Source organism: Procambarus clarkii, chromosome 2 (genome assembly GCF_040958095.1).
Source record: "Procambarus clarkii isolate CNS0578487 chromosome 2, FALCON_Pclarkii_2.0, whole genome shotgun sequence".
NCBI lineage: Eukaryota > Metazoa > Arthropoda > Malacostraca > Decapoda > Cambaridae > Procambarus > Procambarus clarkii.
In genome coordinates, this window is record NC_091151.1 from 18,743,140 (window position 1) to 18,761,451 (window position 18,312).

The 18,312-nt window shown below is 48.0% G+C and overlaps 1 protein-coding gene across 1 annotated transcript in view; it reads left to right on the plus strand.

Annotated features, from left to right (window-relative positions):
• LOC123749663 (uncharacterized) overlaps window positions 1-18,312 on the plus strand; it is a 185,864-nt gene that overhangs the window by 16,139 nt on the left and 151,413 nt on the right. Inside the window, exons 2-4 of the mRNA XM_069323920.1 lie at window positions 1,789-1,865; window positions 3,848-3,925; window positions 5,884-6,016. Of these exons, the coding sequence (XP_069180021.1) occupies window positions 1,802-1,865; window positions 3,848-3,925; window positions 5,884-6,016 (275 nt within the window). The 5' untranslated portion in view covers window positions 1,789-1,801. The remainder of the gene's footprint in view (window positions 1-1,788; window positions 1,866-3,847; window positions 3,926-5,883; window positions 6,017-18,312) is intronic.

Here is an 18,312-nt window from a genome sequence, read left to right on the forward strand (position 1 = left end):
ATGTTGTTGTGATGTGATTTTTAGTGATGTTGTAGTGAGGTTGTTTCGAGGTTGTTGTGATGTTGTTGTGATGTTGTAGTGATGTTGTGATGTTGTTGTGATGTTGTGATGTTGTTGTGATGATGTGATGTTGTAGTGATGTTGTGATGTTGTGATGTTGTTGTGATGTTGTTGTGATGTTGTTGTGATGTTGTTGTGATGTTGTTGTGATGTTGTAGTGATGGTCTTGTGATGTTGTAGTGATGTTGTGATCTTGTTGTGATGATGTTGTGAAGTTGTGTTGATGTTGTTGTGATGTTATGTTGTTGTGATGTTGTAGTGATGTTGTGATGTTGTAATGTTGTAGTGATGTTGTTGTGATGTTGTAGTGATGTTGATGTGATGTTTTTGGGAGGTTGTTGTGATGTTGTAGTGATGTTGTTGTGATGTTGTTGTGATGTTGTTGTGATGTTGTGATGTTCTTGTGATGTTGTTTTGATGTTGTGATGTTGTAGTGATGTTGTTGTGATGTTGTTGTGATGTTGTAGTGATGTTGTTGTGATGTTGTGATGATGTGATGTTGTGATGATGTGATGTTGTGATGATGTGATGTTGTAGTGAAGTTGTTGTGATGTTGTAGTGATGTTGTAGTGATGTTGTAGTGATGTTGTTGTGATGTTGTTGTGATGTTGTTGTGATGTTGTTGTGATGTTGTTGTGATGTTGTAGTGATGTTGTTGTGATGTTGTTGTGATGTTGTGATGATGTTGTGATGTTGTTGTGATGTTGTTGTGATGTTGTAGTGATGTTGTTGTGATATTGTAGTGATGTTGTAGTGATGTTGTGATGTTGTAGTGGATTTTTAGTGATGTTGTGATGTCGTTGTGATGATGTGATGTTGTAATGATGTTGTAGTGATGTTGTGATTTTGTTGTGATGTTGTTGTGATGTTGTGATGTTGTTGTGATGTTGTTGTGATGTTGTAATGATGTTGTTGTGATGTTGTGAGGTTGAGGGAGCCGGTCGGCCGAGCGGACATCACGCTGGACTTGTGATACTGTGGTCCTGGGTTCGATCCCAGGCGCCGGTGATTAACAATGGGCAGAGTTTCTTTCACCCTATGCCCTTATTACCTGGCAGTAAATAGGTACCTGGGTGTTAATCAGCTGTCACGGGCTGCTTCCTGGGGGTGGAGACCTGGTCGAGGACCAGGCCGCGGGGAGAGTAAAGGCCCCGAAATCATCTCAAGATAACCTCAAGAACATATGTTGTATTGATGTTGCTGTGATGTTGTGATGTTGTTGTGATGTTGATGTGATGTTGTTGTGATTTTGTGATGTTGTAGTGATGTTGTTGTGATGTTGTGATGCTGTTGTGATGTTGTAGTGATGTTGTTGTGATGTTGTAGTGATGTTGTTGTGATGTTGTGATGTTGTTGTGATGTTGTTGTGATGTTGTTGTGATGTTGTAGTGATGTTGTAGTGATGTTGTTGTGATGTTGTGATGTTGTTGTGATGTTGTAGTGATGTTGTAGTGATGTTGTGATGTTGATGTGATGTTGTAGTGATGTTGTGATGTTGTTGTGATGTTGATGTGATGTTGTTGTGATTTTGTGGTGTTGTAGTAATGTTGTGATGTTGTGATGCTGTTGTGATGTTGTAGTGATGTTGTTGTGATGTTGTTGTGATGTTGTAGTGGATTTTAAGTGATGTTGTGATGTTGTGATGATGTGATGTTGTAATGATGTTGTAGTGACGTTGTTGTGATGTTGTAGTGATGTTGTAGTGATGTGATGTTGTGTCCTGTACAGGCAGGTGAGCATCATGGCGGGACTGTACTTGCTGACTCTCCTGGCGACGGTGGTGGCCGCTGGCACTCATGTTTTGGGTGAGTACATGCTGATGTGCTGCTGGCACTCAAGCGCTGGATGAGTACATGCTGATGTGCTGCTGGCACTCAAGCGCTGGGTGAGTACATGCTGATGTGCTGCTGGCACTCAAGCGCTGGATGAGTACATGCTGATGTGCTGCTGGCACTCAAGCGCTGGATGAGTACATGCTGATGTGCTGCTGGCACTCAAGCGCTGGATGAGTACATGCTGATGTGCCACTGGCACTCAAGCGCTGGATGAGTACACGCTAAGGTGCCAGTAATAAGTGTACACTTGGTGGTGGACTGAGGCCTCTCAACCTCAACAAGGTTACCACTATATATTACACACCAGTAGTGTAAACCCGGACAAGTACCGACCGTCGGAAAAAACAAAACGGCCGGTACTTGTCCGTGTTTACACTACTCACACCAACCTTCACGTGGAGCATAGTTTACCCGTGAGGTGATGAGGTCAACCCAGTAGCCGAGTGTACCTCATGTTGTTAATTACTGCCAGACCTGTTGTTAGTGAGAGTTGCCAGACCTGTTGTTAGTGAGAGTAGCCAGACCTGTTGTTAGTGAGAGTAGCCAGACCTGTTGTTAGTGAGAGTTGCCAGACCTGTTGTTAGTGAGAGTAGCCAGACCTGTTGTTAGTGAGAGTAGCCAGACCTGTTGTTAGTGAGAGTAGCCAGACCTGTTGTTAGTGAGAGTAGCCAGACCTGTTGTTAGTGAGAGTAGCCAGACCTGTTGTTAGTGAGAGTAGCCAGACCTGTTGTTAGTGAGAGTAGCCAGACCTGTTGTTAGTGAGAGTAGCCAGACCTGTTGTTAGTGAGAGTAGCCAGACCTGTTGTTAGTGACAGTAGCCAGATCTGTTGTTAGTGAGAGTAGCCAGACCTGTTGTTAGTGAGAGTAGCCAGACCTGTTGTTAGTGAGAGTTACCAGACCTGTTGTTAGTGACAGTAGCCAGACCTGTTGTTAGTGACAGTAGCCAGATCTGTTGTTAGTGACAGTAGCCAGATCTGTTGTTAGTGAGAGTAGCCAGACCTGTTGTTAGTAACAGTAGCCAGATCTGTTGTTAGTGAGAGTTGATAGACCTGTTGTTAGTGACAGTAGCCAGATCTGTTGTTAGTGAGAGTAGCCAGACCTGTTGTTAGTGACAGTAGCCAGATCTGTTGTTAGTGAGAGTTGATAGACCTGTTGTTAGTGACAGTAGCCAGACCTGTTGTTAGTGAGAGTTGCCAGATCTGCTGTTAGTGAGAATAGCCAGATCTGTTGTTAGTGAGAGTTGCCAGATCTGTTGTTAGCGAGAGTAGCCAGATCTGTTGTTAGTGAGAGTTCTCAGACCTGTTGTTAGTGACAGTAGCCAGATCTGTTGTTAGTGAGAGTTGCCAGACCTGTTGTTAGTGACAGTAGCCAGACCTGTTGTTAGTGACAGTAGCCAGATCTGTTGTTAGTGAGAGTTGCCAGATCTGTTGTTAGTGACAGTAGCCAGATCTGTTGTTAGTGAGAGTAGCCAGATCTGTTGTTAGTGAGAGTAGCCAGATCTGTTGTTAGTGAGAGTTGCCAGATCTGTTGTTAGTGAGAGTAGCCAGATCTGTTGTTAGTGAGAATAGCCAGACCTGTTGTTAGTGAGAGTTGCCAGATCTGTTGTTAGTGAGAGTAGCCAGACCTGTTGTTAGTGAGAGTATCCAGATCTATTAGTATTGAGAGTAGCCAGATCTATTAGTATTGAGAGTAGCCAGATCTGTTAGTATTGAGAGTATCCAGATCTATTAGTATTGAGAGTAGCCAGATCTGTTGCTAGAATAGCCAGATCTACTAGTATTAACAGTGGCCAGTTCTGTAGCTATTGAGAGATACCACAATATTATCGTCATTTAACTGAAGATGGTTAATGCTGCCACATGATAATATTCAGTAGGTCTGTAATAAATATTAAAACTGCTGAATGATAAGACTTGAAGCACACTCTAGCACCACTCAATATGTTGCGACAGCTGCCTGCGTCCTCGCTCCGGCCTGCGACCAGTTGACGCAGCCTCCTGACGCAAGGTGCTGCCTTGTCAACTTCCCAGGTGAGGTAACTCCTCTCTCCAGGTGAGGTAACTCCTCTCTCCAGCTGCAGGTGAGGGAACTCCTCTCTCCAGGTGAGGTAACTCCTCTCTCCAGGTGAGGTAACTCCTCTCTCCAGGTGAGGTAACTCCTCTCTCTAGGTGAGGAAACTCCTCTCTGTAGGTGAGGTAACTCCTCTCTGTAGGTGAGGTAACTCCTCCAGGAGAGGTAACTTCTCTCTCCAGGTGAGGTAACTCATCTCTCCAGGTGCAGATGAGGTAACTCCTCTCTCTAGGTGAGGTAACTCCTCTCTCTAGGTGAGGTAACTCCTCTCTCCAGGTGAAGTAACTCATCTCTCCAGGTGCAGGTGAGGTAACTCCTCTCTCCAGGTGAGGTAACTCATCTCTCCAGGAGCAGGTGAGGTAACTCCTCTCTTTAGGTGAGGTAACTCCTCTCTCCAGGTGAGGTAACTCATCTCACCAGGTGCAGGTGAGGTACCTCCTCTCTCCATGTCCATGGCACCTCCACTGCTTTGTACACTTACAAGACTCTACTTTCCTCATTACATCACTTTTGTAAAGTTAAAGGTCCCTAAGTATGTTGAGAATTCAGACTAACAAAAAGATCACAGAACATAAAATGTCAGTGTCTCAAAATTTGTTACCCACAAATTATCATTAAAATAACCTAAATTTCATAATTTTTAAAGCACGAATGAAATCACTTATATTTATGCACTTAAGTGAGTGAAGTAAAAAAACAGGGAGTTACTTGGCCAGCTGTGACAACTATCTCTCATTTCCTCATTTGGTGTCCTGGTAGTAACAGTAGTTGGTGTCCTGGTAGTAACAGTAGTTGGTGTCCTGGTAGTAACAGTAGTTGGTGTCCTGGTAGTAACAGTAGTTGGTGTCCTGGTAGTAACAGTTGGTGTCCTGGTAGTAACAGTTGGTGTCCTGGTAGTAACAGTTGGTGTCCTGGTAGTAACAGTTGGTGTCCTGGTAGTAACAGTTGGTGTCCTGGTAGTAACAGTTGGTGTCCTGGTAGTAACAGTTGGTGTCCTGGTAGTAACAGTTGGTGTCCTGGTAGTAACAGTTGGTGTCATGGTAGTAACAGTTGGTGTTCTGGTAGTAACAGTTGGTGTTCTGGTAGTAACAGTTGGTGTCCTGGTAGTAACAGTTGGTGTCCTGGTAGTAACAGTTGGTGTCCTGGTAGTAACAGTTGGTGTCCTGGTAGTAACAGTTGGTGTCCTGGTAGTAACAGTTGGTGTCCTGGTAGTAACAGTTGGTGTCCTGGTAGTAACAGTTGGTGTCCTGGTAGTAACAGTTGGTGTCCTGGTAGTAACAGTTGGTGTCCTGGTAGTAACAGTTAGTGTCCTGGTAGTAACAGTTGGTGTCCTGGTAGTAACAGTTGGTGTCCTGGTAGTAACAGTTGGTGTCCTAGTAGTAACAGTTGGTGTCCTGGTAGTAACAGTTGGTGTCCTGGTAGTAACAGTTGGTGTCCTGGTAGTAACAGTTGGTGTCCTGGTAGTAACAGTTGGTGTCCTGGTAGTAACAGTTGGTGTCCTGGTAGTAACAGTTGGTGTCCTGGTAGTAACAGTTGGTGTCCTGGTAGTAACAGTTGGTGTCCTGGTAGTAACAGTTGGTGTCCTGGTAGTAACAGTTGGTGTCCTGGTAGTAACAATTGGTGTCCTGGTAGTAACAGTTGGTGTCCTGGTAGTAACAGTTGGTGTCCTGGTAATTAAGTTGGTGATGAAGTGGGCGTGCGTGCGCGCGTGTCCGCCTCTGGAACTCTCGTCCTGGTGATCGTCAAGTTAGAGGTACCAGAAGAAGAAGAGTTTCGTGATGTGAAGGAACTCAATTAATCAAAACTTATACTGTAAAAGATGTTAATCATTATTAAATTATCAAACTGGTTGTAAATTACAGTAAATAGTTTTAAAAGAGTGCAGCAATTGTGTACAATGTTCGTTGTGTGTTCTCAGGGAGCACCAACTGGGTGTACAACCCTGAGAGAGGCTTCTACCACCACACTGAGACTCTCTCCTCCGCCTGGGCACCTCTCACCAGCACTCAGCTCCGCCAGTATGTCTCCGCTAACTACTCTCTCATCTTTAGGTACGTGGTCCTTGTTGTGTCTCTAACACTCACACACACACACACACACACACTCACACTCACACTCACACACACACACACACACACACACACACACACACACACACACACACACACACACACCTCCTCCAATGGGAGGACCAAGGATAGTAGTAGCAGTAATATATAATCCTCCACCAAATGACAGAAGACCCAGTCAAGAGTACGAAAGTAACAACATGGCAGTTAACACTATAATTGAGAGGGCAGCCTCTGCTGCCTGTAGAAATAGATCCCACCTGCTCATCATGGGGGACTTCAATCACGGCAGGATTGATTGGGAGAACAAGGAACCGCATGGAGGCGAGGATACGTGGAGAGCCAAACTACTGGAGGTGGCGACTAGAAACTTCTTAACCCAGCATGTCAGTGAACCCACAAGGATGAGATGAAATGACGAACCAGCGAGACTCGACCTGGTTTTCACCCTGAACGACTCTGACATAAGAGAAATCAGTTTTGAGGACCCAGTAGGAATGAGCGACCACAGTGTACTGGTGTTTGAGTACTTGATTGAAGAAGGGTTATTGAACTCGAGGAGGGATACCGAAACCAAAAGGTTAGCATACCGAAAGGGAAACTATGAGGAGATAAGAAAATGCCTAGCAGATATAGCATGGGAAACAGAGCTCAGGGAAAAGACGGCCCAAGATATGATGGAATACATCACGCAAAAATGCAAGGATGCAGCAAACAAGTTTGTCCCAGTCCAAAAGGAAAACAGTGAAATGAAGATGAGAAACCCATGGTTTAATCAGAGATGTAGGCTAGCTAAGCAGCAAAGTAAAAGGGCATGGAGAAACTATAGGAATAACAGGACACTGGAGAGCAGAGAAAGATACCAGAATGCCAGGAATGAATATGTTAGGATGAGAAGAGAGGCAGAAAGACAATACGAAAATGACATCGCAAGCAAAGCAAAGACTCAGCCTAAATTGCTGCATAGCCACATCAGGAGAAAAACAGTAAAGGAACAGGTTATGAAATTAAGGTTAGGGGCAGAAGGATTCACTACAAACGACAAGGAAGTGTGTGAGGAACTGAATAAGAAATTCCAAGAGGTCTTCACCTTAGAGCAAGGAGAAATCCCAGAGATAAGAGAGGGAATAGCTTACCAGGAACCACTGGAAGAGTTTGAGATTACCAGCGGGGAAGTAAGGAAGTGTTTACTAGAATTGGATGTGACAAAGGCTATAGGCCCAGATGGAATCTACCCTTGGATACTAAAGGAAGGAGCAGAAGAACTGTGCCTCCCGCTCTCCATGGTGTATAACAAATCACTGGCAACAGGGAAACTGCCAGAAATTTGGAAAGCAGCTAACGTAGTCCCGATATACAAGAAAGGGGATAGACAGGAGGCACTGAATTACAGACCAGTGTCCCTAACCTGCATACCATGCAAGATGATGGAGAAGACTGTGCGAAGAAAGCTAGTGGAGCACCTGGAGTGAAAGAACTTTGTAACACAGCATCAACATGGATTCAGGGATGGCAGGTCCTGCCTCACAGGGTTACTTGAATTCTACGACCAGGCAACAAAAATAAGGCAAGAAAGAGAAGGGTGGGCAGACTGCATATTTTTGGATTGTCAGAAAGCCTTTGACACAGTTCCACACAAGAGGCTAGTGAAAAAACTGGAGATGCAGGCTGGAGTGAAAGGGAAGGTACTCCGTTGGATACAGGAGTACCTAAGTAACAGGAGACAACGAGTCAGTGTGAGGGGTGAGGTCTCAGATTGGCGAGACGTTACGAGTGGAGTACCGCAGGGGTCAGTCCTTGGACCTATACTGTTTCTGATATATGTAAATGATCTTCCAGAGGGTATAGAATCGTTTCTCTCAATGTTTGCCGATGATGCAAAAATTATGAGGAGGATTGAAACTGAGGACGATAGTAGGAGGCTACAAGATGACCTAGACAGACTGAGTGAATGGTCCAACAAATGGCTGTTGAAGTTCAACCCGAGTAAATGCAAAGTAATGAAACTAGGTGGTGGAAATAGGAGGCCAAACACAGGATACAGAATAGGAGATGAAGTACTTAATGAAACGAACTGAGAGAAAGATCTAGGAGTTGATATCACACCAAACCTGTCTCCTGAAGCCCACATAAAAAGAATATGCGAGAATAAAAAGAATATGCGAATCTGCGGCATATGCGAGGCTGGCTAACATCAGAACAGCGTTCAGGAACCTGTATAAGGAATCATTCAGAATCTTGTACACCACATATGTAAGACCAATCCTGGAGTATGCGGCCCCAGCATAGAGCCCGTACCTTGTCAAGCACAAGACGAAGCTGGAAAAAGTCCAAAGGTATGCCACTAGACTAGTCCCAGAACTAAGAGGCATGAGTTACGAGGAAAGGCTGCGGGAAATGCACCTTACGACACTGGAAGACAGAAGAGTAAGGGGAGACATGATCACAACCTACAAAATCCTCAGAGGAATCGACCGGGTAAACAAGGATAAACTATTCAACACTGGTGGGACGCGAACAAGGGGACACAGGTGGAAACTGAGTACCCACATGAACCACAGAGACGTTAGAAGGAACTTTTTCAGTGTCAGAGTAGTTAACGGATGGAATGCATTAGGCAGTGATGTGGTGGAGGCTGACTCCATACACAGTTTTAAATGTAGATATGATAGAGCCCAGTAGGCTCAGGAATCTGTACACCAGTTGATTGACAGTTGAGAGGCGGGACCAAAGAGCCAAAGCTCAACCCCCGCAAGCACAAATAGGCGAGTACAAATAAGTGAGTACACACACACCCTGAATATGGGGCTTATGCTCTATATTCAGGAAGAAGTTAGGAAGGGAAGAGAGGACTGGAAGAGGGAATGTGCTCGGATCACAAACGAATTAGGAAGGATTAACAGCATGGCTAAGGCAAGAGGATTAGTGAGGGATGGGTTAGTGAGTGCAGTTGGGATGGGGAATCTCCAGGGGAGGGGCTACCAATATGACAGCGAATTACTGAGGAGATGGACTATTATAATACACGGATTATTCGAATCTGGGGCACCAACAAGACAAGAAAGGATAGAGATGGAATAATATGAATTGCATGAGATATTGAGATGTATTGGAGCAGGAATGGCAGGAAACGAGGTGGATATCAGCGGCCGTGTTGGACCTTACAATTGTACCAAGAATAGACCTGTTCTGGTGCAATTCTCCAATGAGGAGGCTGTGGAGTACATAATGAGAAACAAGCATTTACTCAGAGGAAGTGAAACCCATTACAATGTGTTTATAGAGAGGTTTATGACGAAAGATGAGCAAATAGCCCACAAGAATAGATGGCAAGCACGACACCGTACCCCTAGCCTCTCAGGTAGCCTCACCTCTCAGGTCACCTCCCAGGCCACATCCCAGGTCACCTCCCAGGTCTCCTCTCAAGTCACATCCTCCCCAACTCAGCCCTCCTATACCTCCCCCACTGCCTCAGCCCTCCCAAAACCCCCCTGCCTCATCCCCCCCAAAACCCCCCTGCCCCTTCCACATTTGCACCTCTCCAACGACTCCCCTGCCCCTGCTACATCACACCTGTCAACGACCCCAGTGGGTCAAGCCATGCCCTCCCCAAACCCATCTTCCCATCCCCCCTCCCGTACTACCCCTTCCTACTCCCCTGCCCCTTCTACCCCATTGCCTTCAATTCCATCTACTCCATCCCAGCTTCCACTGCACCCCTCTTCCACACACCCCGAAACCCCACCCAACCCTCACCCCTCCTATGCACCTCCAGACCACATTTAACCCCCTCACCTTGTGACCCCCTAACACCTTCCCCCATCTCCCTCTCCCTCTTCTCCTCTTCTACCCCAAAACTCCCACCTACCCCCTATTCCCCCCTAACTAATACACCCTCTCTTCCACTCCCAGCACCCATGCTCCATTCTCCTCTCAGTCCTCTGCCCTCAATATCCCTCTCTCCTGCAACCTCTCAACCTCTATCTGACTCTCAGTCTCACTCTACTTCTCAACCCCTGTATGCCATTCAGACCCTCCCTAACTTTCAGACCCATTATGCCCTTCCTACCCTCCTAGATGCCCAGACCCCATTCGCCTACCAGGCACTCCCAGGCACCTCTCCAGCACATCCCCAGACACCCCCACAGCCCCCATTCGCTCCCCAGACCCCCCCCAGTTCCCCCCAGACCCCCCGGTGAAAGGGGGAACTCTGGCACCAGAGTTTCCAAGAAGAGTCTCAAGGTTTGGTACACCAATGCTGATGGGGTATCCAATAGAGCAGAAGAGATAAAAGAAAGAGTTAGTGAGGCAGACCCAGACATAGTGGCAATAGTGGAAACTAAAATAAATGGCATGATCTCGGATGCGATCTTTCCAGAGGGGTACCAGGTGATAAGAAAAGAAAGGACACAGAGACAGGGAGGAGGAGTGGCACTCTTAGAAAAGCGGAAATGGAAGTTTGATGAGCTGGAAAATCCGGGTACCAATGAAAGCACGAGCTCCATACATGGAACTCTGACAGTGGATGTAAAGAAGATTGTATTCTTGATACTCTACAATCCCCCACCAAACAGTGGAAGGCCCAGGCAGGAGCATGAGGACACCAACAAGGCATGTATAGATGAACTGCAGAAGGCAGCAACAATAGCGCATAGAATGAGAGCGAAGCTGCTGGTCATGGTGGACTTAAATCATGGAGAGATAGACTGGGAAACAAGGAATCCCCATGGCGGGGAGGAGACCTGGGGAGCGAAGCTGGTAGATGTTATTGACAGGAATTTCCTAACACAGCATGTGAAGGAAGACACTAGGGAAAGAGGAGGGGATACGCCCAGCCTATTAGACCTCATTTTCACCCAGAATGTAGAAGACATCGAGCATTTGGAACATGAAATACCACTAGGAGCCAGTGACCATTGTGTCCTAGTCTTTGACTACATGATGGAACTTAAAATTGTGACCAAAGGACAAGATGTCCGGGAAAGGAGACTTGATTACAGGAAAGGGGACTACAGAAGGATAAGGGACTATCCTGGGAGAAGTGCAGTGGGAGGAAGAAAATAGAAGAAAGACAGTCCAAGATATGATGGACCTACTCATATGGAAATGCAAGGAGACCAACGAGAGATTTATACCAACAGTAAAGGAAAATAGTAGGAGGGAATATAATAACCCATGGATTAATAGACAGTGTCAGGAAGCAAAAAGAGAAGCAGGAGGGAGTAGAGTAAGTACAGAAGACAAAGGACAGAGGACAACAGAATTAGATGCTATAGAGCTGGGAACGATTACATTAACATAAGAAGAGTATCGGAAAGAAATTATAAGAAAGATATTGCGATCAAAGCGAAAAGGCAACCTAAATTACTACATAGCCATATAAGAAGGAAGATGTCGGTTAATGACCAAGTGACAAGACTAAGGAAAACAGAAGGGGTATATACAGAAAGTGACAAGTAAATCTGCGAGGCACTGAATGCCAGTTTTCATGGAATGTTCACAACCGAGCCTGAGCAGCTCCCATTGTTAGAAGCGATACCCTCGATGAAAAAGATATAGAGGTTACAGCAGAGGAGGTAATGAAACAGCTGACAACACTGGATGCCACTAAAGCAGTTGGACCAGACAAAGTATCACCGTGAATACTCAGAGGCCGCGCAGACCCTCAACGTGCCTCTGGCAAGGATCTTTAATGGGTCAATTATGTTAGGAAATTGCTCCATTGCTGGAAGATGGCAAATGTCGTACCGATTTTCCAAAAAATGGATAGGGAAGAGGCACTTAACTACAGACATGTATCACTGACAAGCATTCCCTGCAAAATACTTGAAAGAATAATTTGGCTAAGACTTGTTGTACACCTAGAGAACATTAGGTTTGTAAACAAACATCAACAGGGGTTCTGGAAAGGGAAATCATGCCTAACAGACCTTTCGGAATTCTATGATAAAATAACGAGGACAAGGCAGGACAGAGAAGGATGGGGGTAAGTAAGTAATTATCAAAAGAAGGCACCAAACCGGGAAGGCTATGTAGCACCATCAAATGCAAAAAATAATCAGAGGGCGCTAAATATCACCAAGGATGCCAATACGAGAACAAAAACGCATAAGGCGAACGATATCAAAAGTATCCGAGTCACCAAGAATTCTATTGAGGGACAGGTGACCGCGAGGGGCGGTCGGAAAGCAAGACACACGCTCGTCCTGGAAGTCAGGACATTCAAGAAGGACATGCACGACCGTAAGAGGGACAATGCAACTAGGACAATAAGGAGCAGGGCGGCGCTCCATCAAGTGACCATGGGTTAAGCGAGTATGGCCAATACGCAACCTCGCTAGAGCTGTTTCCCACCGCCGGTTACGGTGGAAGGAGGACGGCCACGAGGAAACACAACATTTAAGAGTACGTAGCTTGCTACCAGTAACAGACAACCAAGAAGCCTGCCAACGGGTAAGGACTGAGGAATGGATAACCGGGTAAAAGTCGGAATACGGAATGCCTTTACGAGAGATGGGACAAGAGCGGACAGCTTCCTTGGCGGCAGCATCCGCACGCTCATTTAAAGACACACCAACATGGCTGGGAACCCAACAAAACTCAACCGACTTAAATTTACTGTGAACAAGAAACAGCCAATGCTGGATCTCGACAAGTACCAGATGAACCGGATTAAAGGACCCGAGAGCCATGAGGGTACTACAAGAGTCAACAACAACTACAAAGGAAGACTGACAACGAGAAAGCAGGAGACGAAGAGCATAGAGAATAGCATAAAGTTCCGCTGTAAAGATGCAAGTCTCCGGAGGTAAGCGACACATATAAGTGCGATCAGGAAAAACAACAGAGTAGCCAACACCGTCCGCCGACTTTGACCCATCGGTGAAGATAGAAACGGAGCGGGAGTGAGAAGAAAAGTGCTCAAGGAAAAGGCGTTTTAGTACCGTAGGAGGGGTAAAAGCTTTAGTGATACGGGTCAAGGAAGTACAAAACTGCGGAAGAGGGACTCTCCATGGGGGCAAAGAAGGAACAACACGAGGAGAAACATTAGAAATACGAACGGAAAGAGAATCCTGGAGGCGAGATAACCGGACAGAAAGAGGGAGGTGGGGAAGAGGAACAGGAATCACAGGAGGGGTAAAAGTAAAAGCACGACAGAGGCGAGAGGAAGGATGTTGCAAGGACCGCGCAAGATAGCGAAGACAGTAGCGATCACAGCGGTCCTGGAGAGACAGGAAGCCAGTGTCAACATGCAAGCTAAGGACGGGAGTCGAACGAAAGGCACCAGAACTGAGGCGCAACCCAGTATGGTGCAAAGCATCAAGACGGCGAAGAGTAGAAGGAGAAGCAGACGAGTAAGCAGGGCAACCATAATCGAGCTTAGACAGGACGAGAGAGGAATGTAAAGCAAGGAGAGTGCGCCTATCTGCCCCCCAAGAAGTATGGGACAAGACCCGAAGGAGGGTAAGGGCCTTAGAGCACTCAACACGGAGGTAAGAGATATGGGGAGACCAAGACAAACGAGTGTCAAGGAATAACCCCAAAAGCTTCGCGGAATCTCTGTATTCAAGGGGATGACCATAAAGTGACAAAGAGGGACGAAGAACAACCCGTTTCCGCGTAAAAGTCACGGCACAAGTCTTAGAAGTAGAGAACTTGAAGCCATGATCGGTGGCCCAAGACGACACGGCATCAATTGCAAGTTGAAGCTGGCGCTGAAGGAGAGGCGAATCATCACCCTGACAGCAAAGGGTAAGATCATCGACATAGAGAGCAGAGAAGACACCAGAAGGAAGAGAGGGAAAAAAGACCATTGAGAGCAACTAGAAAAAGAGTCGTGCTCAGAACACTACCCTGGGGCATACCTTCGTATTGCTGAAAAGAGGCAGAGAGAGTGGTACCAAGGCGCACCCGAAAGGAACGACGGGAGAGGAAGCTGCGGAGAAAGAGAGGGAGATGCCCACGAAGGCCAAAAGAATGAAGTTGAGATAGAATATGATATCGCCAAGTGGTGTCGTAAGCCTTTTCCAGGTCAAAAAGGACGGCAACAACGGAGGTCTTCACAGCAAAAGCAGTACGAATATAGACCTCCAAGTTCACCAGGACATCTGTCGTGCTGCGGCACTTGCGGAAACCAAATTGAGAAGGGGAGAGGAGGTGATGGTTAGGGGAAGTACCCAGAGACCCCGGTTTGCGAACAGGGAGGACACCGGCATCGAGCCAGTCCTCAGGGACTGACGACGACTCCCAGATCCGATTATACAGACTCAGTAAATACTGAGACGTGCATTGAGGGAGATGGCGAAGCATCTCATAATGCAGGGAAGCTGAAGATGAGTGCAGAAATCTAAAGGACGAGACTCAAGGACAGGTTTACGAAGAAAAAAAGATTGGGGAAGATGAAGACCAGAGCTAACAGAAGAAAAGTGGGAACCCAGTACGAAAGCGACCTGCAACGGGTCCGCCACAAGAGTATCATGGAGGGGAAGGACCGGTGAAACATCGGGAACGAACTTACCCGCTATCTTGCGGATACGCTTCCAGATCTGGGCCAGAGGAGTTTCAGACGATATTGTCGAGACATAAGATGCCCAACATTCACGTTTAGCCATACGGATGGCCCTACGGGCCACCGCACTCGCTTTCCGAAAGAAAAGAAAAGAATCGGTCGTCTGCCTACGGCGGTGCCTCTTCCAGGCTGCACGCTTACAGCGGACAGCCCGAGCACAGTCCGCATTCCACCAGGGAACGCACTTCCGTGGACCCCGAGAGGAAGAGCGAGGGATAGAGCGGAGGGCAGCGTTGAAGACAGTGTCATGAAAAAGGAGGAGAGAGCGAGAGAGAGGCAGAAGGGAGAGGTCAGAGAGAGTAGCACTGAGGGTAAATAGGGTCCAGTCCGCCTTAGCAAACTGCCACCTAGGGAAAGAGAGGGAAGGGCGAAAAGAGAAAAAGGAAACAAGGATGGGGAAATGATCACTTCCATGGAGGTCATCAAGAACCTGCCACGTGAAATCTAAGTAAAGAGAAGAAGAGCAGAGAGAAAGATCAAGACAAGAAAGGGTGCGAGTCCGAGAGTCCAAATGAGTGGGCTCACCAGAATTCAGAAGAGACAGGGAAGAAGAGAGGAGAAACGGCTCAAGAAGGCGACCCCGGGTATTCGTCAGAACGTCACCCCAAAGAGAATGACGACAATTGAAGTCACCCAGCAGGAGCACAGGCTGCGGCAAGGAGTCAAGAAGGTGTTTCAAATCAGGAAGAGAAAGCGGGACACTCGGGGGGAGATAAATGGAACAAACTGTGTACCATTTCCCCACAAAGATATGAGCAGCAGAACAATGGAGAGGCGAAGGAAAAAGTAAAGGAACAAAGGGAACATCAGCACGAATCAAGACAGCAGAAGAATTAGAAGCCCCAGCAACGGCTGGGGGGGGGGGGGAGAGAGAAAGGAATAGCCACGAAAACGACCAGGATGAGCACCAAGCATCGGCTCCTGGAGACAGACACAAAGAGGCGAAAACCGCGAAATCAGAAGTTGGAGTTCCAGGAAATTGGCGTAATAACCTCAAACGTTCCATTGAAGAATGGACAACGACGAGAAGAGAAAGGACAAAAACAGAGAACAAGTAAGAAACAAAGGCGAAAGAGCAACAGAGCACGTTAAAGAATATCAGGGTCAAAGAATATCAGGGTCGGGTTCAGGGTCAGCAAAGTCAGGGTTAGGGGGCATGGGTAAACTGAGCAAAGACGGAGGGAAGGAAACGGGAGAACAGATCAGAGGTGGGCGGGCAGGGTCCGGAGGAGGAGGAAGAGGAGGAGACAACGGAGAGGAGCAGTCAAGGACAGCAGCAGGAAGAGGGGGGGTAGAAAGAGGGGAGCGAACCTCAGCAAGGGCAGCAACCGAGAGGGAAGCGGGGGCTAAAGAAACCTCCATAGCAGGAACAGGGGACACAACCACCGAAATGGGAGGGGAAGGAGCGAGAGAAGCAGAAGTAGGGGCCAAGGAAGAAAGCGAAACCTTCTTACCCGCCGGGAAGGAGGAAGGAGAGGAGCCAGGCTTACGCTTCTGACTTAAAGAGACAGGTGTCCCAGCAACCACGTACTGGGCAACAGATTCTAGTGTCTCAGCAGGAGAAGCTGAACGAGAGCACACATGACGGCCGTTTGGAGAGCGATGGACATCAGCCCGCACCGACAGGCGGCGGGGAGAGTCAAGAGACGGAGGGGAAGGATGGGAAGGAGGAACGGAGGGAGACGAGGAAGAAGACACAGGAGACACGACAGACCGGGTAGAAAGAAGGGGAACCCCAGACAGAGGACCAGGAGGTGGATCCTTCGGGAGAGAACCCAAAGGAACAGAGGAGGGGGCAGTGGGCATATCAAGGTCCAAAGCCCGGAAACGGTTGGGAGTCTGAGGAAGGTGGGAAGGACGAGGAGAGGAAGAGCACAACACGCGAGCATAAGAGATATTAGCATAAGGCGGGAGCCGGCGAACCTGGCGTCTCGCCTCAGGAAAAGATAAACGCTCCCGGTGCTTCAAGTTAAGGATGGCTGCCTCAAGCTTGTAATGGACACACGCACGGGAGAAGGTAGGATGGGCCTCACCGCAGTTGAGGCAACGAGCCTTGGGAGAAGTGCACTCCGACTTAGAGTGACCTTCGCCATCACACAAAGGACAGAGAGAGACAGTCCCAGAGCAGCGGAGGGCACCATGCCCAAACCACCAGCACTTGTTACAGAGCCGAGGAGAAGGAATGTACTCCTGGACAGAGCACCTGGCACCAGCAAGAATGACAGAGGGTGGAAGGGTCCTACCATCAAAGGTAATCTTCACAACCCGGAGGGGTTGACGGCGACTACCACGAGGAGGACGAGTAAACGTGTCCACCTGGAGAATAGAATGGCCCTGGGCAGCAAGGATATGTCGAATATCGTCATGGCAGTCGCGTAGGTCCCGAACACCGGTCGCAACATGGGGCGGGAGCTGAATAGTGCCAACACTGGCATTCAACTGAGCGTTCTTCGAGACCCGAACAGGGGTCTCGCCAAGGCAGGATAAGGCAGCCAAGCGGGAAGCAGCATCCTGAGAAGGAGCAGCAACGACACGTGTACCAAGACGAGTGGGGTTGAAAGTAATGGAGGCATCCACGGAATCAACGAGATGTCGATGGAGGGAGAAATCGGCAGGAGGCGCAGAATCAAGAGGGAGGAGATCAAAATATTTGGCCCACGAAGCGGGACCAAACAAGGCTTGATAGGTAGCAGAACTGGAAGGAATCGAGCAAGGGCGGCCGTGACGAGGACGGCGGTGAGAACCCCTAGAGAGAGAGGGGTTAAAAGGCGCAGTAGTTACAACTAGAGAAGGAGCCGCGCCAGGGGACGAGGTAGTCACCACTGGGGGCTTGGGGCTCGACCCAACCACAGAGGAGGGAGGGGGGCCAGGGGAAGGAGTCAGAGAGGCCAAAGGAGGAGCAAGGTCGGGGCCCAATGCAGCGGAGGCTACAGAGCCCGGTCTTCCAACACGGACCGACTCGGGGGCTTGGTCGCCCACCCCACGAGCCTGAGAAGGTAAAGCAGAAACAGCCGAAACAGGGGTCATCATCATTACGAAAAAAGAAAATTCATTCACGAATGTGCCCCCACACCCACCATGGAGCCACAATTAGAGGCAGGACACCCAACAAGAAGCTATCGCCGATCTTGCCGGGGCCTCCTAGGGGTGCGTCGTGAGTATACGCCCCACAAACGCCACCTTAAGAAATCGACAGTCCGTCGAGATCAGGTTCAGTGACGAAAGGGGGATTGACAATAAAAGGTTCCCCTCGCTCTCGACGTCGGGTACTACAGTTCTACGGGTGCAAGAGTATGCCTCCTCAAGCACGCGGGCGTCAAAATAGAAGAAGTCCAAGGGAAGAACCAGAACAAGCAAAAGGTCGGCAGGAAACGGCAAGCAGATAGGAGAAGAGGGGGGAGAAAAACGAAACAGAAGGAAAAGGAAAAGGTGCCCAGCAGAATTGGAGAGGACGGCAGCAGGAGCACAAGGCTAGAAAAAGACAGAGGACTGTCCCAAGGAGCATCACACTCCGGCAGCCGCCCACTAAGCCCCCACACGGCAACAACGAGCTGAGCGGGGAGGGGGAAGGATGGGGGTAGACTGCATATTTCTGGACTGCCAAAAAGCCTTTGGTATAGTGCCGCATATGAGACTTAATCAAACATGAGAGGCAGTCGGGAGTAAACGGAAAGGCCCTAGCATGGGTAAGGAACTACCTAACAGGAAG